This window comes from Capricornis sumatraensis, chromosome 7 (genome assembly GCF_032405125.1).
Source record: "Capricornis sumatraensis isolate serow.1 chromosome 7, serow.2, whole genome shotgun sequence".
Lineage (NCBI taxonomy): Eukaryota > Metazoa > Chordata > Mammalia > Artiodactyla > Bovidae > Capricornis > Capricornis sumatraensis.
Window position 1 is genome coordinate 105,812,903 of NC_091075.1, and position 25,718 is coordinate 105,838,620.

A 25,718-nucleotide genomic window follows, 5' to 3' on the forward strand; every position below is an offset into this window, starting at 1 on the left:
CTGAGCGACTGAACTGGTATGAAATGACAGCATGAATAATAGGAAACAGCTCTGCACTGACTCTGGGGGAGAAGCTGGCACAGGTCTCTGGCCATTTCTTTCAAAAGCACCTGCACAGAACTACCAATACCCCTTCACCTTGCCCCCAACCCCTCCTAACACAGGGCATTTCTAAGTGCCTCCTCCTGAGACGAAACTCCAGCAGGGACTGCCCCTCGCTCACACCCGCTGGCCTCTCCTCATGTTAGAAACAAGGGTGTCTTTACCTCCTTGACCAGACTTTAACGGGCCAGCATCTAGACCAGCCGCAGTAAAGCCAAATATGCAACATCCTAAGGATGTTGCTGGAGGGATTAGGCTGTGGTCACATCAGCATCATCAACAGATCTTTATTAATAGACAACGCTGTACTGGTGGCCACCCACTGAGATCGGCCAGGCACTGGTATGTGTATTTCCTCCTCATAGCAGTAACCAGGTGCTTTCCCCTGGCTTTGCGGAGGAGGAAAGCAGCATTTAGTTGACCAAAACTTTAGATTCTAATCCCAGCTCAAGGGAGGAAGTGACAGCCTGCTGGACACTAACTCCTGCTGGATGAGAGCGCAGATGGGCACGGGGGTCCTGGACATCATCAGTGGCAAGTGCCCCTGAGTCATAGCCCACTGGACTCTCACCCTTTCCCCACCAAAGCAGCGGTCCTCAAACTCTGCTGTGCATCCGGATGTTATTAACATGGAGGAAACTGGGACATAAGTGAGATAACCTGCTTCCAATTGCACAGCTGGTCAATGGCTGGAATGGGACTGGCCCCTAGGCCGTCTGGGTTCAGAAACTTGTCTTCACTGCTGTAGTCACAGCCCACGCTCACCAGCATGGGTCATGGTGAGCACAAGAGCACTGAAGTTGGAGAGACTTATTTAAATCCCATCTCACTGTAGCAGGCTGGCTGTGGGACCTAAGCGGGATGGTGGAGCCGGCTCAGAGAGGTTATGTAACCAACTCACAGTCAAACAGCATGTGAGGACCCAGAGGGGGACTAGAACGCAGTATCCTCACTCCCAGCCCAGGGACTTGAGTCCTGACTCCCTTGGGGATGGTGTTGTTCCTTTCTTGCCTGGGAATCTTGGGCTTTGACAAATTGAATCCCACCTGGCTGTTTTCTCAAGAAGACCCTTCCTGGCACCTCATCTGTGAAAGAAGGAAAATGCAGTTTCTGCCTCACAAGAGTCTCATGAGGATGAAATGATGAAAAACTCAGAAAGCACTTACGACAGGGGCTGGCCTTGAGCAAAGCTGGCTCTGGCATCAATGTCCTGGGGTTGCCAAAACAAAGCACCCAGACAACAGGAGTCTATTCTCTCACAGATACGGAGGCCAGAAGTCAGAAATCAAGGGGTCAGCTTCTTCCGGAGGCTCTAGGGGGATCCCTCCTGCCCCTTCCAACTTCTGGAGGCGCCAGGTGTTCCTTGGCTTGTGGCCACATCACCCCGGTCTCGGCCTCTGTCGTCACACGGCCGCCTCCCTGTGTCTGCGTCCTCACGATGACCATCTCGTAAGGACACCAGTCGTCAGATTTAAGGCCCACGCTAACCGAGAATGATCTCTCCTTCACTAATCACATCTGCAAAGCCCCCCTGCTTCCACACTAGTTCACATTCTGAGGTTCCCGATGGACATGAAATTTGAGGTTCACTGTTACGGATGGAATTACATCCCTCCAAAATTCACATACTAAAGCCCTAACCCCCACTCTGACTATATTTGGAGATACAGCCCTGGAGGAGAGTGAAAGTAAAGTGATGTCATAGGGGGAGGTCTGAATCTGATGGGACTGGTGTCCTTGTAAGAGGAGGAGATGCCTGAGGTTTCTCTGCCACGTGAGGGCACAGTGGGCAGGTGGCCGTCTCCAAGCCGGGAAGACAGGGCTCACTGGAATCCAACCCTGATGTCACCTTGATCTTGGACTTCTAGCCTCTAGAACAATGAGAAAATAAATGTCTGTATTTAAGGGCCAGGCTGGGGCACTTTGCTGTGGCGGCCTCTGCAAACTCATACAGATGCCACTGAACCCCACATGCTGCCGTCATCATGGAGGTTGTGCTCCCTCCCCAGTCTGGGCTGCCTGCTGACTCCTGGTCCACCTGGAGCCTGCCTCCCACTTCAAAACCCTTCTCAGGCAGCACCTTCTGTGGATGGCCATCTTTGAACTCACCTTCATCCCCCCATCCCCGGCGTCTCTCGCCCCTCCTCTCTGCATCCATTAGCAGAGATGTTGTAAGGGCAGTGAACTTGGATTGGGCACGTCCCGGGTGCCAACTACTGTCTCATCTCGTGCACATTCAGTGCTCACAACAGCACCGTGAAGAAGGGCATCACTGGCCCCATTTCACAGATATGGAAACTGAGACCTAGAGAGGCCAAGTAATGTTCTGGAGGTTGCACTGTGAGGAGGGAGGAGAGCCAGGATGCAGACTCAGGCCCTCTGGATCCAGGTGGACCTTCCCTGGGGCGCTCCCCACCAACGCGGCACATGTCACCTTCCTTCCTGACTGGGGCCACATCTCCACCTTCCCAGCAGCTCTGGGCCCTGCCTGGGGCAGGGTCTCTGTCTGCCTCAGTCATCATCATCTCCCGGAGACCCTCTGACTTTGGCGGGCTTGGGTGCTCTCTCCTGTTTCCTCAGAGCCAGCCCTCATTCCAGAGCTAAATGAGGTTGCCCAGGGAGAAAGAGATAGTGCCGGCACGCGAACCCAGGCCTCTGTTTCAAGCCTAACCCTCCTTCCTCATCACCGCTCCACACTCACGACACCCACAGATGCCAGCCTACTCTCAACGTGGATGAGCTGACTTTTAAAGACCCTTGCCTCCAGGAATACTTGGAGGTGAGAGTCCCGAACATCTCAGAAATGGAAGGGGCCTCAGATGTGACCTGGACCAACAACTGCCCTCCCTGGTTTCTGCCCAGAGGGTCTCGGGGGCCAGGGACCCCGAGAACGTGAGGTTCTCACGCAAGCCCGGATGCTGAGGTTTTTTGGCCAGTCCTGCCTGGAGGCCACGTACCTGGCAAAGCGCGGCCACAGCCTGGGCAGCCCTGACGTCCTCCTCTTCCTCCAGGTCATGCCGCGTCAGCCTCTGCATCTCCAGGATGTCGTGAAATGCCTGCAAGTAAAACAGAGGCCGAATCTGCAGAGAGATGCTGATTTGTTTCCCCTGAACAACCTCCCCAAATGACCCTGCCTCGCACATTGGAAGGATGTTCATTCTTGATTTATACCCAAGGAAACCGAGGCACAGGAATGTCACATGATTTTCATGGCTTATGAACTGCGGCTGAGGCTGGGACCAGCAAATCTCATCTCCAGGAAAACAAGAGACTGTGCTTTTGTTCATCTACCAGCAGGAGAAGATGCCACCCTCCCCACCACCGCCTCCCTGCCCTGTCGCCCCTCTCTCCTGACCACAAGCCCTCTAGATATCATTTTCTGATTTTACCTCCTGGGGACCACAATCCAGGTCTTGGGAGGCCCATCTAGCAAAGCCTGAACCCTATCAGGGTGGTCAGTGGCCAGCCGGGCCCCTCTGACCATGCGGCTGGCCCAGCCTTGAGGAGCCCAACAGAGTGACAGAGAGTCGTGTACCAGATGCTCCAAACACAGTCAGAGAGGCACCTGGGGCCCAGGTACGGAGGGTGGACTCCTCGTGGGGGTCAGCAGAAGGGCAAGAGTCCCTGTGAGGGAGACACGTAAGCTGAGTCTTGATGGACAAAGAGGGGTCCTTGGAGGGAAGATGGGAAGCCAATCCAAGCCAGGTTCAGGGAGTAACAGCAGTGGTGACCTGGCAGTCAGAAGCCTCTGGTCTCGGTGGGAGCAGAACAGGAGGGGTGCTGAGAGAGAGGACCAGAAGCCAGAGAGGGAGGGGCTGGGCAAGGTGCCAAAGTCCACGCTCTTTCATCAGTCCCTGCTCATTCAGTTGTCTGCCGCCCATTCATTCATTCAATTATTTGTGCCTCCACCCATTGATGCATTTGTCCATGCATTCACTCAACCCTTCATTTCTTCATTCACTCACTCATCTGTTTGTCTTTTCTCCATTTATTCATTCTGTTATGTGTTCCTCTGTGGGTCCTGGAGAAGGAAATGGCAACCCACTCCATTACTCTTGCCTGGAGAATTCCATGGGCAGTGAGGAGCCTGGTGGGCTACAGTCCATGGGGTCGCAAACAGTCCGACATGACTGAGCGGCTAACACTTTGTGGGTCCACCCATTCATTCATTCGCTCACTTATTCTTTCATTCACGCATGCATCCACTCAACCCTTCCCTCCTCGGCCCCATGTCTCCTGAGAATCAGTGTGCACCAGCCTGGGCTGAGATCCTGGGTTGCAGAGCTGTGGCATCACTGTCTCCACACTCAGGACTCCCCCTGAGCAATGTGATGTCAGGGAGGAGGACCCGGCAATCCCAGGGTAATGCAGAGCTGTATGATCATATCTTATCACTCTCATTTCAAATGAATCTTCTCAAAGACAGAAGCAGCCCCCACCCCACTTTATGTCAAATCCCAGAAACCCATGCATGGGTCCTGGGAGGAGGCTCTATGTGTGGGCAAGAGCACTGGACCAGGGACCCAGGGATGAGAAGACTTCTCCTCTGTCTTTGAGGGTCCCTCAGCTGGCTTCTCACTGGGGGGCAGGGGAAGTAGCCACACTACCATGCTGGCCCCCAGGGAGGACCAGTGTCTGTGCTCTGGGCTGAGTCTGAACCCCGATATGGTCCTGCCATCCCCTTGGCAGAGCAGAGACAAGCAAATGCTCGTGCAGAGAAAATAGGCAGGCCATGGCTGTCCCTAGCTTGGTCTGGTTGAGTTCCAACAACCCCATTAGATAGGCGCAATGATTTCTAATGCACAGACGAGGAAGTTGAAGGCCAAGTGGTCAGCCAGACACAGCAGCAGAGGCAATGTTCAAACCCAGCACCCAAATGCTTAATGACCTTGGGCGACAAGCCAGAGACCAACAGCCCCTCCCCACACGCTCTTCGACAGGGCACCATGAGGCAGAGTTCTGTCCTCTGAGAACCCCAAGCCCTGTCCTTCCAGCCTGTGCTGCACCAGTTTGTCTTCCTTCAAGCAGGGTGACATCTTGCTTCCTGTCCTCCTGGGGGGTCCCCTTGTCTTTTGTTCCCAGTCAAGGCCACGAGCACTGTCCAGCTTGCCCACCTCTCTGGTCCTTCCTGCTCAGCCCCATGTGCAGGGTCCTCCTCTGACTTGTCACCTGACCCACCAAGGGGCCCCATCCCTGTCTATAATTGCCTGCCTCGCACCTGGGACATGCCTGTCCCCTCTGCGGACACTGCCTGGTGATCTCCATTGTAGGCTGGGCCCTTGCCCAGCACCATTTGTGAGACGCCCTTTCCTCAGACCCTCCCATTGCCTTTCGCTCATCTCAGTGAGGGCAGTGACGCTCACATCACTGGCTTATAGATGGGGAAGCTATGGATACAGAGCTCAAACGACTTGGCTAAGGTCCTGAACTGACACGTGGGATGCAAGGAGAGACCTTCTCTCTGCCGGATGCCAAAGCCTCTGGCTTCCCAAGCACAGTAACAAGGAGTAAACAGCCCCTGTGGCTCCCCTGGAAGGCTATGCCTGTGGACCTGGGCGTGAGTCGGGAGCAGGTCACCTGGAGGAACTCCTCGGGGTGGGCGGTCAGCTGCCCCGCAGCCAGGAAGCTCCTCCGTTCCTCCTGTTGGGCCAGTGCAAGCCTTGCCATCTCCTCTGCCTGGCGCACCAGCGAGGCCTTGACCAGGTCTTTGCCTCGCTGGACAAACTCTGCAATTGAAACAAAACAAGGGACACTGCAGGTTGCTCGCCTGGCGAAACCTCCACCGGCTGCTTCTTCCAGCACGTGGAGTGTCAGAAACACTGGGGCAAGTCTCATTTCTTATTTTTATTTTATCATTTAGGTGCTTCCAAAAGGCGGGTGTTAGGAGCTCCTCAGAGTTCCTTGTCATTTTAAGGGACTCATCCCTCGCTCATTCACAGCCCGGGGTTCAGAGAAACATGCAAGGCTTTCACCCTGACCCTGACCTGGAGAGAAACGAAGGGACGTTTTCCTGAGAAAAGAGTATATGTGTATGGGGGAGGGGAGGAGGGGGCACAGGGAGGGGCAGGTGACACAGGACAGAGGGCCTGAGTCTGCAGGAAGACAGTGGCATTTCAGACTGGAGTCGAGACCCAAAACCTGCCAAGGCAAGTTATTAGATCAGCAGAAGAGGAGGCGGGTGGACCAAGGCCAAGGGCCCCTGCAGTGGGGGAAGGTAAACTTGAGGCGAGAGGAAAGTGAAAGTCGCTGTCTTGTCTGACTCTTTGCAACCCCACGGACTACACAGTCCATGGAATTCTCCAGGCCAGAATACTGGAGTGGGTAGCCATTCCCGTCCCCATGGGATCTTCCCCACCCAGGGATCGAACCCAGGTCTCCCGCATTGCAGGTGGGTTCTTTACCCACTGAGCCACTAAAAACAACCTCTCGGCCCACCCAGGCCCCTCAGCCTCAGAGGCGCACCAAGCGCAGCGCTGGGAACGGGGGCCTACCAGTGAGCAGGGCCCAGCCTAGCTGTCAAGGTGCTCACGGTCCAGGGAAGACAAGAAATGCGGAAGGAGAAGGAATTGTGCTGATGAGGGCCGGGGTGGTGGTGGGGGAGGAGACCCAGGCAGCGTGGGACCCCAGAGAAGACTCCTGAGAGTGGAGACAATGAAGAGGCCAGCTAGATTCTGTTCACTTGGGCTTCAGAGGAGATGTTGGGCAAAGAGGTTGGAGAGGAGGTGAGGGCTGGGTTGCAAGGGGCTGCAGCCCTTGGAGACGTTGGTTTCCGCATCTCGCCTCCCCCGACTGCCCCACATGTCATACTCCCTTGGGCACTTTTCCCAGTGCAGGCGTGCTTCCTAGGACCTGAGAATCTGTTTAGCTTCTAGCACCAAAGGAAAGAGTGCAGCCAGGAGAGACCAGGGCCCTCCCTCCACCCCTGACTGTCTCCTTGTCTCCTCTGTCTTGTTCTATTTCACAGGAGCCCCACTTAAGGGGCTGCTTCACCATCCCAGCCCGGCCACTCCCTCCCACTGGTGAAGCCCCATCCACCACGTGTGGTGACCTCAAGGCCAGATGCATTCAGATTCTACGCCATCCAAAGTCCCAGCCACAGCAGGTTTCCATGCGGTCACGCATGACCACCCCGTGACACAGACATCTGTGGAACAGCCTGGTTGGAGTCCTGAGTCCCAGTACGGACAGCCTGCTCTCCAAAGGGCAGTGGGCAGGCACAGCAGAGAGGACAGAGCAATTGCAGAAGGATCAAGCCAATGGCTGCAGTGGAAGGCTGGTGCTGGAGACTGGACTGTGTCCCCAGAGTGATGAGCTGAAGTCCTAAGCCTCACGTGCCTGCCTTTGGAGGCGGGGCCTATGAAATTAGATGAAGTCCTAGGGATGGGGCCCTAATCGCATAGGGTTGCTGACTTCTAAGAAGAGGAACTCAGGCGAGAAAGCTTGCTCTCTGCCATGTGAAACGTGGTGAGAGGGTAGCTGTCTGTGAGTCAGAAAACAGGCCCACACCACAAACCAAACTGGCTGCACACTGATCTTAAACTTCCAGCCTCCGGAACCGTGAGAAATAAATGTCTGTTACGGCTGCCCCAGCAGGTAAGACACCCAGAGCCTCCCTGGTCCTACAAGGTCTCCAGAAGCTGCTGGAGACCTTTAGGCACACAGATCCCCTGCCATACAGACTTCCTGACCTGGAGAGGCCCTGGCTATGCTTCCACTCAGGCCGCAGACGCACATATAGCCTTGGCTCAACACTGAGGGGCTCTCCTGCCGAGGGTCCAAGGAGGTGCAGAGGGGGTACCTGCCCTGCAGGTTTCTTCCTGAGGGTCCCACCAGTGGTGTGAGCTGGACTGTCCTGGGTGCCCCTGATGTCCTGAGCCCTGACCTGCTCAACTCCCAAGGTCCAGCCCGGGAGCAGCAGCACGTGTGGGAAATAGTCACGCCCAGTTCCCACATGCCCGGCCCCCAGCCACCTTCATCCACCTGCAGCTGAGCCAGGCCCCGAGACTCCTGCGGGGCTTCTGGGCTTTGTTCTCTGAGTATTCCGGGGGGCTCTCTGTCAGCCCGAATCACTGATGATGATACAGCAGGCAACACTGGACCCTGGGAGGCAGCCCTATTACCTCTGCTTCACGGCAGGACAATCGAGGCTCAGAGAGGTTAAGTGACTGGGGGTGGCAGCCCAGGCTAGCCTCGTGGGAGCTACTCCTGATGCCTGCAAGTGCCACCACCAGCCCTGGCCCCCATGGCCCGCAGCACAGCAAGGGGATCCAGGCACCTGGCCTGGCCTGCTCACTCACCCCTGCCGAAGCCCTCCGCCTCCTCCCAGAAGGCCTTGTGCTGCTGGGTCAGCAGGTCCTCCTTCTCCCGCCCGGACAGCTTCCCCTCGACGGTCAGCAGCTCCAGGCTGCGGGAGATGCCCGCCAGGCGGCACTTGGTCTCCTCCTGGACCTGCAGCTTCAGGAACTCCATCGTTTTGGCCACGTGCGCCCGCCCCAGCGTCCTCTCCAGGGTGTCCTGGGAAAACCAATATGGAGGGCATCAGGCTGGGACTTTCAGAGTCAGTGCCTGGCCATGAGGGGCTGTTAACGGCCACGGGCTCCATCCTGGGGTCCCTGGTTCCCTGTGAGCAGAGCACAGACGAAGCTCCCGCTCTCCTGAGCTTCCTGTGTGCACGTCTCAGATGGGGACAAAGTGGTCCCTCGTGGGGATGTGGTGCGGCCGAAGCTGGATGACACGCGGAAAGCACCTGGTACACAGTGAGCGCGCCACAGTGGGCTCGCTCGTCTCTGGGGGAAGCTCAATAAACGCACATGACCAAACAGGAAAGTCCACCTCCCTCATCGTCATCCCTCCCTGGTCGACAGGGCTTCTGGCCTCCACTGGATGTGGAGGAGGGCTGGGAGAAATAGTCAGGGTCACGGGACTTCCTGGCCTTCGAGCCTCCGGAAACCAGAGCGCTGGGGATTAAAGAGTTCTCCAGGTGAGACTGACGGGGAGGAAGACCCCAGCTGCTAGACTTTAGAACAGGTCCGCCAGCCCTACTGGGTTGTCCTTCACTCAGGACACACCCCTCGGAAAAGATGCCTTCCCCATGCAGGAAATGTCCACGAAGGGCAGAGGCGGGCCCTGCAGGTCGTGTAGAATGGGAGCCCGGGCATGGCGTTAGAGTCACAGGCCCTGCGTTTCAGTGAAAGGACGCCTTTCCCTCCTAGGGTGGTCCTCCAGACCCCCGGGACTCCATGGCCATGGCCTGAGTGAGCCTCAGCACCCTTCTCCCCATCAAACCTGCAGCCCTGCCTTCTCCACATCCCTCCTTTTCCTACCTGCTGGCCTAGAGCCAGGCCCAGCTCAGGCCCTGGTCAGTTCCACCTGGGCAACTGCCCTGGCTTTCCTGGCATCAAGCTGCCCCCTCTGCTCCTCCCCGCATGGCAGATGGAAGGGCCTTTCTGTGGTGCACACATGAATCTGACATCCCCAGGCCCAAACCCTACAATCACTTCCTTCAAAGCAAATCTAAACTCCCAGGCACAGTGGACGAGCCTGGCTGGGCCTCCAGCCTGATCCCACACCCTCCTTGCTCCGGACTGCCCAGCGTGCCCAGCTGTCAGCTCTGCAGGGCCTTTGCGCATGCAGGGCCGCCTCCAGGAACACCCTGCCCACGACCTCTCACTGCTCTGCCTGCCCAGCTCCTACTTATCTTTGTGGACTGTGTGGTCGCTTTCTTGGCCTTTCCCCAAACCTTCGGTCCCTCCTCCCAGCTCCACAGCTCCTGTGCCTTGTTCGGACCGAGAGCCCTGGACACAGGGGCCATAGCTGGGGCCATACCCATCTCCCAGACCTGGGCCTCACTGTTTGCTGAGCTGCATTGGTCTGTGTTATAACAACATGTGAACAGGGCCAGGACAATGATACCCTAGTTACAGATAAGAACGCTGAGGTTTATTCCGGAAGGCCATCAAACTAGCCCAGAGACAGTGGGCTTCCTCCAGTTCAGTTCAGTCACTCAGTCATGTCTGACTCTTTGTGACCCCATGGATTGCAGCATGCCAGGCCTCCCTGTCCATCACCAACTCCCAGAGCTTGCTCAAACTCATGTCCATTGAGTCGGTGATGCCATCCAACCATTTCATCCTCTGTCATCCCATTCTCCTCCTGCCTTTAGCTGGGCTTCCTCCAACTAAATAAATAAGCCTGACAGCCATCAGTGGGCCCAAAACCACTAGAGGGTGCAAGAGGATAAGCGCTCAGTGCAGGAGTGGCCGGCAAGCGGTCCCGCCAGGCTCCCAGGGTAGTGGAAGGCGTCCCGTGTCTAGAGCAGCCACCTCTAAGATGGTCCTCTAAGTGAGGCCCCCTGGCTGGGCAGTGACAGTGCACCCTCTGGATTTATATTTAAGGAAAGACAGGAGTGGAGAGAGGTGAGCAGGAACACAGGAGCTCAGATGGGAGGCGGGAGGGGGACAAGGACTTGCATGGGAGGTGCAGGGGCCACTGCTGGCTCTGAGTGTAGCTGGTCCTCAAATGTACCCAGCCTCAAGCCTGGCTCCAGACCTGCACAGCCTTGGGCACAGTGGATGTGACTTACAGAGCGTATGTGATCATTAAATAAATCAAAATATGAATAGCACTTAAAATAGAGACCAGAAGACAGGAGGTGCTGGTGAATGCAAGCTGCTGTCACATTTATCTACAGCAGGTGCCCACCTCTCTCCTGGCATCCTTTTTCTCTTGAACATCCCTAGAGACTGATTCTGATAACCTCTGGGGCCCTTTCTAGGGCTCTTCCTGTTCTGATATTCAGTGATGCCGTGTGTTACATTCCAACTACCCAGGCCAGACACTCAGATGTCACTAGCCTGGGAATTTAAAATTCTCTGGAGCTTATCATCAGCAGACTCCATCATACAGAAGCTACTTTTTATTTTTTGTACATAGGATGCAAGCAGAGCCAAGCCGTCCCACTTCTGTACAAACAAAGGTTATAGCCTTTTCACACATCATTACAATGATTTATTTATATCTCTTTTCCTTGCTGACATGTGACCTGCCAGAATCCAATCACTAGCACATACTGAGCACTCCCACTGGGTCAAGTTCTGTTGTAAAGGTGCTACCTGTCATCCACTTTCTAACACTCTCAGAGCTGATGCTATTCGGATTCCCATTTCACAGATGATGAAACTGAGTCCCAGAGAGGTTAAGGTGCCTGCCTAATGTCGCACGGCTAATGAGGCAAGTGTGGAATGGGTCAGGATTCTAGCTCAAGTCTGCAGTCTATAACAAGATGTGGCACACACTAGGTGCTCATGAAATGCTGACTGAAGTAAGGACCTACTGATAACCTGGAGAAAATTCTTCCCCTTCTTCCTCTCTGGAGTGACTGGCTAATATTTGGGCCGGTGTCAGCTAAGGATACCATTTTTTTCCCCCAGCATCAATATCCTGCTGATGGAATAATAATTAAATGCAAAGAAAAAAGAGTAAAAGGAAAAAAATCTTTCTCCTTTGATGAGCATTCATATTGGCAGCCTTATCAAATTAAAGTCCAACTCAAAGGGGCTTGGACCGCAAACCAGGAAGTTTGGGGCACAGGCTGAGGGATGTCATTAGACAGTATGGGGGTCCCAGGTGCATTGCTTGGCCGGTCCCTCTGCTCACAGGGAATGAAGTATCTGTGTCTATCTTTCAGCAGTGCAGAGGAGAGAAAAGAAACTACATGTACATGATAACCAAAAGCAGACAAAGTTCTCAAATAGCTCTGTGCAGCTGGGAGTTTGTTATAATGCAGACCCTGATTCGGGACGGGGACAAGATTCTGCATTTCTAACCAGCTCATGCTGCCAGTCTGCAGACCACACTTTGAGGAGCAGAGCAGTTTGTGCAGAAGCAGCAGGAATCTCCAGGTTCAACAGGGCCATCTCCTCTCTGAGGAGCTGAGTCTTCGAGCTGAGGGCAGGGCTGCCGCAGGTTTCTGAGTCAGGTGTGACCTGGGCGGGTGCATGGGTCTGAGCTTATGAGTTCCCAAGGTCAGAGAAAGGGTTAATAGGTGCATAGTGTCCTGGGCTTTACATACAGCTAGGCTAGTCCAAAACTTCCATGGCAAAACCCCATGGTGACTGAGTTTCTGAGCATCTCCCAGGGCCTTGCCTGCAGCAACTCCTGGTATGAAATTATTTCAATCAGTAATCAAAGCTCAGAGGGGTTAAGTAACTGATTCGAGATCACACAGCTTCAACTGGCTAAGCTTAGATTCAAAGTTGGATTTGGATTTGTGAATTCCTCTGAATCAGTGGTTTTATTCCCAGTTATACGTGAGAATTGTTGGGACAGGGGAGTTTAAAACTGGCAATGCCAGGATCTTCACTTCAGACCAATCAGACTGGATTTCTGTGCAAAAGGCCTGGGGCACAGGCATTATTTTAAGCTCCCTCGGTGATGATACATGGGGCCATCAGGAGAGCTACCCAAAGCTCTGTCCACCAGTGGGCATCAATTATGACTGCTCACTGTGGTCATCTGGAACCTTAAAAAACCTAGACTGGTTAAGTCAGAATCTCTGGGAGAGGGACCCATCTTGGATTCAAACAGCAGTACTTTTTCAACCTCCTCAGATAACCTCAACGTGCAGCCAGAATTGAGAACCAGTGTTCCATGCTGTAGTGACATGGAGCTGGCAGGCTTTTCCATTAATGGAATGGACGGATGGATGAATGGATGGATGGAGAGATGCATAGATCTCTCTGTGACTGATGGACAGATGGACAGATGGATGGATAGACAGATGGATAGATAAATGCCTGATGGACAGACGGATGGATAGATGGACGAATGGATGCTCTGCTTTTCTCTGGCTTCTGTATCCCCGTGTACAGTATACAGGTGTGGAACTTAATTATCCCTGCAGCCCTCCAAGCTTCTGATTTCACATCTATAGTCTGAATATCACGTTCCCTCCCCGCCCCCTCCAGCATTACCAGAGCCTGCAAATCCTGAGAATCACGCAACAGCCCTTCGGCTGCAATCATTCTTTCTGTCAGAGTCATCGTGAGCTGTCGGGCTTTGGAGCTGGAACACTTAAATTGGTCCACCAGAAAGTGCTGGATGTTTTCCATCTGTTTCCAGAAAGCTTCCATCTGTGAAATGAGAGTGAGAAGCAAGAGGTGGGGGAGAGAAAACTTATTTAAGAAAGGTATAAACCTGTCTGGTTCAGGCTTGAGCATTACTATTCACCCCTTATCACAAACTCAGATTCTAAACACTTCCACAAGTCGGAGCAAGTTATCTTGGCAACAATCACATTCTCCAGAAGTTCCTCCTAGTTCTTTTGTGGGTGCCAGTCAGTTTCAAGGCGGCTTTTCAGCAAACACCAGTGCACGGCTGATAAGGAAGGAAAACACAATGAGATCCCCCAGCTTAAGCAGCTGAAAGACAGCTGCTTAAGAAAAACAGCCTGTGATTGCTGCCTGGGATGAGGAGGGGAGGGGCTCATGAAATTCAACAGTGTCCTCCTGGAAGCTTCCGGCTCTTTAAAAGGGATTAAATCCATCCTGGAAATAAAAGCATGGATGGCCATTTAAATATTAATTATTGCCCTAAAAGTACAAAAGAACAGTATGGCAGAGACGATGATAACCATAAAAACATTTTGCTTTCCAATCTTTTCCCCTTTCCTCAATCTTGGGCTTCCCTGGTGGCTCAGACAGTAACGAATCTGCCTGCAATGCAGGTGACTTGGGTTGGGAGGATCCCCTGGAGGAGGGCATGGAAACCCAGTCCAGTATTCTTGCTTGGAGAATTCCATGGACAGGGCAGCCTGGTGGGCTATAGTCCATGGGGTCTCAAAGAGTCAGACACGACTGAGCAACTAACACTTTTCTCCCCATTTTACTGAGAGCAGAGCAGGAAATCGCTAAGTGGTTTAGAGTGTCGCGGGCTAAATTTTTGTCACTGCAGCCTCCCACAGCTCGAAGAACAATGACACCTGGAGTCATAACAACTTTTCTTTATAGCATGCAGGTTATACATCAGGCTCCACGTGTCACACATCTCATTTCTAGATAAAATATGTATTGGGAGGACAAGGAACAGGCTCAGGTAGTTAGGTCACTGGCCAAGAGTCAAGAGGAAGAGGGGAACTGGGCTCAGGCCCCTTCAGCTTCCACAGCGGTGGTTTTCTCTAGCTTGGCTCCAGCCCTCAGATGCCAAGATGGACATTTCTCACTCAGCAGCGCATGGGAGAGTCAGAGCTTAGTGGTATTAAAAGTCCATGCTGATCTTGCTGCTATGGGTAGAGATAGATGGAGACCTGAAACTCAGTCAAACCAAGCAACCATCTCTCCTGGGCATGGCCAGGAGAAAGATTACACCTGTAAGAACTGGCACCTCTTTGAAAATTTCGTCTCCCATCTCCCGGGCCTCATGGCAGCTCAGCAAACCCTTTATCGACCCCCGCCACCTCCTCACTCACATTCACACCCTGCTCTTGCCCTTCTCATCCCATCAGATGACCTCCTTTTCAACCGCTATCCCAGAAAGTGGACTCAGTTCAGTTCAGTCCAGTCACCCAGTCGTGTCCGGCTCTTTGTGACCCCATGAACTACAGCACACCTGGCCTCCCTGTCCATCACCAACTCCCGCGGTTTACTCAAACTCACGTCCATCGAGTCGGTGATACCATCCAAGCATCTACGACAGAGGATGAAGGTGGACTACCATCTGCGAATTCCCGCACATCCGGAAACAGTTCTATGTCCCAGCAGCTCTGCCTATTCTCTCCCCATCTCAGAGAACCAGGATGCCCACTCTGTTGTTCTGAAAAACTCATAATCCCCTTGGCATCCATGACATGATTTTCTCCTGGTTCTTCAAGGTCTATCCTCTGCTTCTTGTTTTGGTTCTTCTTGAATCTTGCTCCTTCAATGCTGGCAGGATCCAAGATTTGGCATAAGGCTTTTTACTACCCCTTCTACGTGCACTCCTGGACCACAGGCATCTCTGCTATTGGATGATACCAATTTTGTTGTTCAGCTGCTCAGTCGTATCCAACTCTTTGGACCCCCTGGACTGCAGCATGCCGGGCTTCCCGGTACTCCTGGGCCAGGGGCATCTCCATTATTGGATGCTGCCAATATGTTAGAGAATCTCCTGAGAACTCTCAGTCCTCTGCTGGAAATGGTCAGACAAGGACAAGATGTTCCACTGCTCTGGGGAGATCGCGGACCACTGGAATTTGGGTTAAGCACCCTCCCTGAGCCATCTCATCTCGAGCATCCTTGTTCTCCGTGTGCTCCCACCTGAGCTCAGTAGAGACGCTCCATCTCCAGGCATCGCCAACTCAAGATATCAAGCCACGCTCAGCATTTTACGCCCTGACTTGCTGCCATTCTGGGGTCTTTATTTCCATAGAGCTGACGCTCTACACCCTCTTCTTCCCGCCACCACCTCCTCAGACACAACCCTCTCAGCTCTCCCACTTTCTCTTGCCTCTCCATCCCTACTGCAAGTGCTTTCATGAAATTCCTACTGGATTAGCCCCCAAACTCCTAATGATCCCCTGCTCAGCAGCCGGGGCAGTGCTTCTAAAACAGATGAACCAAGCCACCCTCTGCCCCTTCAGTGACTCCCATCTCCTTGGCGTGAGATGAAAGCCCTCAGGGAAGACCTCTGGCTTTCTCTTGCTCAGCCTGCTCTCTGCCCTGGCTCCCTTCTCTGCCCACCCACTGGACAGCATCCATCCACACTTCCCCCCAAACCTCATCATGGCCCTTTCTTCTATGTAGACTTTCCTAACTCTAGAGAGTAAAATGAATTGCTCCCTCCCCTGTACCTCGGTCTTCCCATCTATCCATCTGTCATGGTCCCTGTAAGCCACAAAGTCCTCACCTGCTCACCTATCGGTCCTCCCACCAGACTGGCCTGAGCATCTTCCCAGAAGGCCCAGGTCTACGTTCACTGTGAATTTCTAGTGTCCAGAATAACACCAGGGTGCCAAGGAAATATTTGTTTAATTCAAAAGATGTGAACAGCGGATAGTAGAATGTCAAAGCAAAAACCAGAATTTGAGGGAAGGCATCTTCTTGAGGATGATTGAGCCATCCTCGTAGCTCAACCCATAAAGAATCTGCCTGCAATTCAGGAGACCTGGGTTCAATTCCTGGGTTGGGAAGATCCCCTGGAGAAGGAAATGGCAACCTACTCCAGTATTCTTGCCTGGAGAATCCCATGGACAGAGGAGCCTGGCGGGCTACAGTCCATGGGGTTGCCAAGAGTCAGACACGATTTAGTGACTAAACCATTCATCCTCTTTGGAATTTAAAACATGCCTTTATTAGTGATGCCTGGAGTTTGAGCAGTTAGCAGCTGGCATCTGCTCTAACCCACAGGGCAGTAATGTCACAGAGGGTTAGGGCGATATTTGCTCTGAATGATAAAAAGATCCATCTAAAATTTAAACAAGGAGAATTCATTAAAAGGAAAATAAAAGACTCCCTCAGTAAATCTTGGCCCCTTAATTATACCTTCTTTATCACTTAACTTCAGAAATGGGATCCTTGGCTCCAGGGTATATTTAATACTCAAATACAACAGAGAATTTGAGTATTAAACATGCTTCTAGGTACCAGCTCTTTAATCTTGCCAAATGAACTGTCCCAGAAACCATGCTTTTGATAGGGGAAAGAAAATCCACCACATACATTAGCTATTAGCTGCTCAGAATATTCTCTTTCCTTCTTTTCCACATCTGCCAGGGTGATGTATTCAGAGTCACTGCCACCCGACATCTCTGTGTTTGACAGCTTGACCTGAAGTCTCTTTTCTAATTCCTCCAAGTCCTGGAGAAAAAAGAAAAAGACAAAGAAAATCTAATGTATCTTAAATTCTAGAGAAGAAATGCTTTTAATTTTTTATCACATTATCATAAAAAAATTTCTTATGATAATTAATGCTCTGGGTATTGTCCTTTTGAAGGACTGATGAGAAAAATCTATTTTTCTCATTAAATGTAAAGCCTCAGGAATAATGGATTATGTATTTTCTTCTGTATTTTCCTCACCCTCCCCCAAACAGGCCATACTTTAAAAACAATGAAACGTATCTTCCAATCTTGATGAAGTTCCAGGAACATGTCATGGTACTCTGGAGTGGTGGGATGGAATATCTCCTCTCCACTCCTCTGGTTTCCATGGGGAAGGATTACTTAGTGCACCCCAGGGAGGAAGTGATATGTATTTGGTGGTTCAAAAGCAGGAAGTGAGCGCAGCCCCTAGCTTGCCCAGCCTCATCCTCTTTGGGACAGACCATTCAGGGGAGGCCACCACCCTGGTATGGCTGCAGTCTAGAGTGAGCTGGGGAGCAAGGGTCTCTCTTGTGTGTGGGGAGGCCTGAGGTGGCCCAGCTTTGCCAGCAAGTGATTTAGGTAAGCAATTTAGCTAATCTCGGATTCAGCATTAGGAAGCCATGATTGCTATATATCTAAGACATACCCTGCAAGCAGGATCCTCTCAGTAATAAAGCTGACATCTGTATATATGTCTCCCCAACACTTTCTCTTAATTAAATCAGATCTTAGAAGGGAAAGGAGAACCTTATGTATGGAGTCCTTCAAACCCCCACATAGAGTGTGGGTGGCAGTTCTGTTTTCTCCAGACCTGTGTTCACTGACATGAAATCAACACTGGTGTGGGTTCAGGTTCATTAGGAAAACTGCTACTGATTGTCCAAGTGGAAGCCACATGTGGCTTCTAATTCTCACAGCATCTCTACCAGAAAGAAATGAGGGTTCCTTTCCAGGTGAGGAAACTCATCTATGAGAAGCTGAGATATCTTGTTCAAAGTTCCCCAGTAGGAAGTGATATGCTAGGTTAGGTCCCTTAGGCCCATGGACTCCAGAGGCCCACTCTTCCAACTGCATGCATTATCTGCTTCTCTCCAAAGCAGCTGCCATTTCTGGGTACTTCTCATCCTCATACAGAGGTTCTAAGGCTGCTGTCAATATTAGAGGAAAGTATGCATTTAAAGTCCTCAGACAGATGCCATTCAGTGAATAGTAGCCACTATAATAATTAAAATGCTCTATAAGTGGTAGAGGTGAGATTTGATCCCAGACCTGCAGACACCAAAGCTCTTATTCTTGCTATATGACACATGACATTGTTTCATTACTCATATAACTGCAAGTATCACCACATAATGATTATTTTTTGTCATTGGAGAGTCATTTAGACTCATTGAACCTCAACTTCCTCAGCTGTAAACAAAAATAATGATGGCCACTCACAGGGCTGCTGTGAAGATTAAATAATACGTGTAAAGCCCTGTGTGCACCGCCTGATGATCACAATAGTGGTACTCAGGATGATGACGATGATGACAAGAAAAACGAAGTTGGTCTGCCTTTTCCTTGGGATCTAGTGATGAATCCTCCCACATGGAATCCAGGGGAATGAAGAAGAAACATTCTTTCCCAGTCTCCCGAACCTCATGGTGGTGGCGACAAGGATGACAATGGTGACTGTGATGAAGATAACGGTGATGGTGGGCAGTGAGGGTGATGACAATGATATGATAATGAAGGTGAGGGTTGTGAAGTGATGGTGATGAGGATGACGGTGGAGGGGGTGACGGTCACCGGGATGGAGATGACAACGATGCAGGTGATGCTGGCGATGGGAGTAATGAGTGACGGCAACGACGGTGGTGGTGATGGTGGAATGTTGGTAGTGCTTTTGGAAGTAAGGAGAAGCATGGTGATGGTGGTGGTGCTGTCAATTATAAGAATGGCAATGAAGACAAAGGTAACGGTGGTGATGGTCATCATAAGAAGGATCACGACCATAACAAAGATGGCGGTGGTGACGGTGACACTGATGATAATGGTGGTGGTGGTGGTGACTGTGTTGGTATTGAAACGATAATAATGGCAATGATATTGATGATGATGGTCAAGATCATATAATCAGTGTCTCGCTGCTACTGGGTGTTCATTGGAAGGACTGATGTTGAAGCTGAGACTCCAATACTTTGGCCTCCTGATGTGAAGAGCTGACTCATTTGAAAAGACCCTGATGCTGGGTAAGATTGAAGGCAGGAAGAGAAGGGGACGACAGAGGATGAGATGGTTGGATGGCATCACTGACTCAATGGACATGAATTTGGGTAAACTCCGGGAGCTGGTGATGGACAGGGAGGCCTGGTGTGCTGTAGTCCATGGGGTCACAAAGAGTTGAACATGACTGAGTGACTGAACTGAACTGAGCTGCTACTTTGTTACATGTTTCATACACAACTCTCTCCTTTCTGTAATCCCACAGGACAGGAATTACTATCCCATGGCACAAATGAAAAACCTAGCATTCTGAGAGTTTGTGAAAGACAGACCATGGTATCAACCTCTACTGCCCTGATTCATTTTGCTGTGCATAGAACAATATAAAGGTTGTATAAAAGGCTGAAAAGAGAAGAATGCAAAGTGGTATTAACAGTTGTAACTAATAAACAAGGTATATATTTTAAAATACGCCCAAACTGTATGGAAAATAACATCAATAGTGGTTCTCTTTGAGTACTGGATAGGACTGACTTTTCTTTTTTCCTACTTCCAATATTTTTCCACATTTTAATAATATATATTGTTATCTTTATGTTTATACCTATAGTTTTATATATCATTATATTGTGTTGAAAACTGTATGTTGTAATAAAGTATTTTTACACATAAAAGATACTTCCCTATGATATTATGTTTTATACATCTGAATAAACTCTTTTTAAGTTACTTTGCAATATAGGTTGAAGACTTACATTTTCTTGCTTTGAAAGAATCTTCTGGTATAATTCATCATCAGACTTCTTTTTAGGAAGAAGGTCAAGGAGGCACATTTTAAAAATCTGAATAAACATCTATTGCCGAAAAGGGAAACAAAACAAGAAAGATTTAAACAATGGTATCTCTACCCCTCCTTCCTTTTTCTCCTACCATCTTCTTTCTCCCGTTATCCCCACAATTTTTGCTCTAGGAAAAGACCTCAGATTTAAAACCATGACAGTGGCCTATAATGAACTGTGTTTTCATGAAGCTTCTAAAGAAAAATGCCTCATCTCTCCCGCACATATTTATAAGGAGCCTACTCTTTAGGAAGCCCCCCACTTTCCCCATTTCCATGAGTGAAGAAAACAGACAAGGCAAAGTGGGAGTTGCTTCTCTCTGGAAACAATCAGAAGAACACTTGTAAGAAATTAAGATGTGTAAAGTCATCCACTCCAGCCCCCTGTCTCAATGGATGGAAGTGTCCTTTAAATCAAGAAGGGTCCTCCATAGGCAGGGACACCTTGGCAAGTCCAAGGGTGCTGTCTTCACAGTTTGTTTAATCATTTACCTATTGCAGGACATCTAAGTCTTTCCAGTTTGGGGTTATTCTGAATAAAGCTGCTATGAACATTCACATAGAGATTTTTGAGTGAACATAAGTTTTTCTGTGATGAATGTCCAAGAGTACAGTTTCTGGTTCTTCTGGTAACTGCATGTTCAATTTTATGAGAAACTGCCTGTTTTTTGGAGTGGGCTTTTATAGTCCTACCAGCAATGTATTAGTGATCGAGTTTCATCACATCCTCACCAGCATTTGGTGTTGCTGCTGTTTTTATTTTAGCCATCTTGATAGGTATGTAGTCATATCTTATGTGGTTTTAATTTGCATTTCCCTATTGTCATCCTGCTTATTTAACTTATATACAGAGTACATTATGAGAAATGCTGGGCTGGAAGAAGCACAAGCTGGAATCAAGATTGCCGGGAGAAATATCAATCACCTCAGATATGCAGATGACACCACCTTTATGGCAGACAGTGAAGAGGAACTAAAAAGCCTCTTGATGAAAGTGAAAGTGGAGAGTGAAAAAGTTGGCTTAAAGCTCAACATTCAGAAAACAAAGATCATGGCATCTGGTCCCATCAGTTCATGGGAAATAGATGGGGAAACAGTGGAAACAGTGTCAGACTTTTATTTTTTGGGGCTCCAAAATCACTGCAGATGGTGACTGCAGCCATGAAATTAAAAGACGCTTACTCCTTGGAAGGAAAGTTATGACCAACCTAGATAGCATATTCAAAAGCAGAGACATTACTTTGTCAACAAAGGTCCATCTAGTCAAGGCTATGGTTTTTCCAGCAGTCATGTATGGATGTGAGAGTTGGACTGTGAAGAAAGCTGAGCACCGAAGAATTGATGCTTTTGAACTGTGGTGTTGGAGAAGACTCTTGAGAGTCCCTTGGACTGCAAGGAGATCCAACCAGTCCATCCTAAAGGAAATCAGTCCTGGGTGTTCTTTGGAAGGAATGATGCTAAAGCTGAAACTCCAGTACTTTGGCCACCTCATGTGAAGAGTTGACTCATTGGAAAAGACTCTAATGCTGGGAGGGATTGGGGGCAGGAGAAGAAGGGGACCACAGAGAATGAGATGGCTGGATGGCATCACCGACTTAATGGACGTGAGTCTGAGTGAACTCCGGGAGTTGGTGATGGACAGGGAGGCCTGGTGTGCTGCAGTTCATGGGGTTGCAAAGTCGGACACGACTGAGTGACTGAACTGAACTGAACTGAACTGAACTGAACTGAATGGCTTAAGGAATGACAGGATGAGATGGTTGAATCGCATCACTGACTCAGTGGACATGAGTTTGAGCAAGCGCCAGGTAATGGTGAAGGACAGGGAAGCCTGATGTGCTGCAGACCACAGGGCCACAAAGAGTAGGTCACAACTGAGTGACTGAACAACAACAATGGCTTAATGGTGTTGAACATATTTTCATGTGCTTTTGTGTGTGTTTACTTGTCAGCCATATATTCTTTTTGGTGAAATATCTGTTCATGTCTTTTGCCCATGTTCCAATTGGATTATTATTTCTATCGAGGCTTGAGAGTTCCTTATATATTGTAGGTACTGCTGCTGTTGCTAAGTCGCTTCAGTCATGTCTGACTCTGTGCGACCCTATAGATGGCAGATCATCAGGCTCCCCTGTTCCTGGGATTCTCCAGGCAAGAACACTGGACTGGGTTGCCATTTCCTTCTCCAGTGCTATTTCTTTTTTAGAATGTGGTTTGCAAAATACTGCCTCAGTGTTTTCATCCTCTCAACAGGGCTTTTTGCAGAGCAGAAGTTTATTTTGATGAGTTTTGATTTATTAGTTTTCCATTTTATGGATCATAATATTGGTGTTAATCTAAGAACCCTTTGCTTAGATCCCAAAGACTTTCCTCCTTTAAAAAAAAAAAGATTTATAGTTTTATACTTTAAATTTAAGTACATGAGCCACTTTCAGTTAATTTTTGCATGAGGTATGAGGTTTAGCTTGAGGTTCATTTTGGTTTACTTATGGATACTCAACTGCACATAATTCATTGAAAAGATTAACATTCCTCCACTGAGCTGCCTTATACCTCTGTCAAAGGTCAGTTAGACATACTTATGAAGCAAGGCATCTTTTGTTTTTGATAATTAATTGACATAACCAGCTTTGTTCTTTCTGAAGATTGCTTTGGCTATTTGGGGGTCTCGTGTGTCCATACAAATTTTAGGATTTTTTTTTTGGTTGTTCTATTTGAAAAATACCATTCAGATTTTGATAGGGACTGGACTGAATCTGTAGATTGCTTTCAGTAATACAGATATTTTAACAATAGTAATTCTTTCAATACATGAGCATGGAATATCTTTCCATTTATTTGTGTCTTCCTCGATTTCTTTCATCAAAGTCTTAAGTTTTCAGTATATAGGACTTTCACCTCTTCAATTAAATTTATTCCTTGGTATCTTATTCTTTTTGATGCAATTGTAAATGGGATTGTTTTCTTAACTTCTCTTCCTGTTAGCTCGTTTTATGTGTATAGAAACACAAGAGATTTTTGTATGTTGATTTTGTACCCTGCAACTTCACGGAATTCATTAATTCTAATGGTTTTCTGTAAAGCCTTTTCTATGTGTAAAATCATGTCTTGAAAAGAGTCTTTACTTCTTCCTTTCCATTTTGGATTCTGTTTATTTCTTTTTCTTGCCTAACTTCCCTGGAAATTCCAGTATTATGGTAGATAAAAGTGGTGAGAGTGGGCATACATGTATTGTTCCTGATCTTAGAGGAAAAGTTTTTAGCTTCTCACTGTTGAGTATGATGTTAGTTGCGTTTGTCATATGTCGCCTTTATTACGTTAAGGTACATTCTCTCCAGGCCTGCTTTGTCGAGAGATTTTTCTCATAAATACGTGTTGAATTTTGTTAAGTGCTTTTTTCTGCTTTGAGATAATCACATGATTTTTATCCTTCATTTTGTGAATGTGGTGTATCATGTTGACTGATTTGTGGATGTTGCACCATCCTTGCATTTCTGGAATAAATCCCACTTAATTATGGTGTGAAAAAGTGAAAGTGTTAGTTGCTCAGTCCTGTCTGACTCTTTGAGACCCCAGGGAATGGGGCTGGCCAGGCTTCCCTGTCCATGGAATTCTCTAAGCAAGAATACTGGAGTGGGTAGCCATTCCCTTCTCCAGGGGATTTTCCCGATCCAAGGATTGAACCTGGGTCCCCTGCATTGCAGGCAGATTCTTTACCATCTGAGCCACCAGGGAAGCTATAATCCTTTCAATCTGTGGCTAAATTTGGTTTGTTAATATTCTGTTGAGAATTTTTACATCTGTTCTTACCTGAGATACTGGTTTGTGTTTTTCTTTTTTTTCCAGGCATCTATCTGGTTTTGGTATCAGGGAAATGCTGGCCTAGTGAAATGAGTTTGGAAGCACTTCATCGTCTTCAGTATTTTGCCTCTCTCCCCTTCCCTCTTTCTTTCCTCTCCTTAACCCTTCCTATCCTTTCCTGTTTTTTCAGTCCCCTGGTCCTGGACACAGGAATCTGGTCGAAGGGCCCTCAGCCTGAGCTGAGGATTGGAGACTGATCACCTCCTCTTGGCAGAGAACTCGAATTCTGCTTCTGGTCTGGTCTGATTTCTGGTAGGGCTGAGTTCCAGTCCTCCCTTCTCTGGAGGCCCAGGGAAAAGTCCCATAACGCCTGGGCATCTGTAGGTGGCAGGAGACATCTGTAAGGCCACCTTTCCACCCCACCCCTCCCACCTCGTCCCCCTTCTTCTTTCAACTTGGCTTCCTTTCCTCCCTTGAAATCTTTGATGTTAGTACTTGGATTCTTGTGTTTAAGGGCTTCCCTGGTGGTGCAGAGGTTAAAGCGTCTGCCTGCAAAGTGGGAGACCTTGGTTCAGTCCCTGGGTCAGCAAGATCCCCTGGAGAGGAAATGGCAACCCACTCCAGTATTCTTGCCTGGAGAATCCCATGGATGGAGGAGCTTGGTGGGCTACAGTCCACGGGTCGCAAAGAGTCGGACACGACTGAGCAACTTCACTTTCACTTTCACTTTGAGAAGGGTTGGTATTAAATCTTCTTTAAGGTTTGGTAGAATTTACCAGTGAAGCCATTGATCCTTCTTTTTCGGTCAGGAGATTTGTCAATTTTGTTTATCTTTTAAAAGAACCATACATTGCTTCATTGATCTTTTCAATGCTTACTCTTTTAGTCTCTATTTCATTTATTTCCACTGTGAACTCCGTTATTTTCCTTCCTTCTACTAACTCTGGGCTTCTCTTTTTCTTCTTCTAGTTCCTACAGGTGTAAAGTTGGATTGTTCATCTGAGATTTTTCTTGTTTTTTGAGGTAAGCCTGGATGGCTATGAATTTCCCCCTAGGAACTGCTTATGCTGCATTCCTCAGATTTTGCCAAGTTTTATTTCCACTTTTATTTGTCTCAAAATATTTTTAAATTTCTCCTTTGATTTCTTCATTGATTCATTGGTTGTTCAGTAGCACAATATTGAATATTCACATATTTGTGATTTCTCCAGTTTTTTTCCTGTACAGGTATCCCTAATATTATTGAATTCTGCTTTAATTGCACTTTGCAGACATTTCATTTTTACAGATTGAAGGTTTGTACCAACCACGTGTTGAGCAAGTATTTCATCATCACTTTTCTAACAGCATTATCTCACTTTGTGACTCTGTGTCACATTTTGGTAAGTCTTGCAATATTTCAAATCCTCCACCAGCAAAAAGATTACAATTTGCTGAAGGCACAGATGATGGTCAGAATTTTAAAATAACAAACTATTTTAAAATTAAGCTATGCAGTTGTTCTCTTAGATATGCATTGCATACTTAATAAACAACAGTATAGTGTAAACATAATTTTCATATGCACTGGGAAACCAAAAACTCATGTGACTTACTTTACTATGATATTCACTTTACCACAGTCATTTGAAACCAAACCCACACTATTTCCAATGTATGCCTGTAACTGATTTCTAGTTTCATACCACTGTGGTTGGAAAAGATGCTTGATATGATTTTGACCTTAAATTTATTGGGACGTCTATTGTGGCTTCATTATGCTTGCCAGTACTAATAAGCTCTAAGAAGATAAAAGTTGGCCTGGCTTTTTACCTGCTGAAGTCTTAGGCTATGTAAAGTAACGTTCTTTTCTCAGGATGTCCATCTGAAATCTATTTTCTTTTTGACCCCAGACTGGAACAGTAATGTTTCCTGGTCTTGCCCCATTTCTTTACA

General features: G+C 48.8%; 1 protein-coding gene across 3 annotated transcripts in view; it reads right to left on the reverse strand.

Annotated features, from left to right (window-relative positions):
* Positions 1-25,718, reverse strand: part of EVC (EvC ciliary complex subunit 1) — a 91,761-nt gene that overhangs the window by 49,082 nt on the left and 16,961 nt on the right. For all 3 annotated transcript variants that reach the window (XM_068975217.1, XM_068975218.1, XM_068975219.1), the window contains exons 6-11: positions 19,900-19,998; positions 16,794-16,931; positions 13,074-13,232; positions 8,400-8,616; positions 5,680-5,828; positions 3,060-3,158 (exon numbers count right to left, since the gene is read on the reverse strand). In XM_068975217.1, coding sequence (XP_068831318.1) covers positions 3,060-3,158; positions 5,680-5,828; positions 8,400-8,616; positions 13,074-13,232; positions 16,794-16,931; positions 19,900-19,998 — 861 coding nt within the window. The remainder of the gene's footprint in view (positions 1-3,059; positions 3,159-5,679; positions 5,829-8,399; positions 8,617-13,073; positions 13,233-16,793; positions 16,932-19,899; positions 19,999-25,718) is intronic.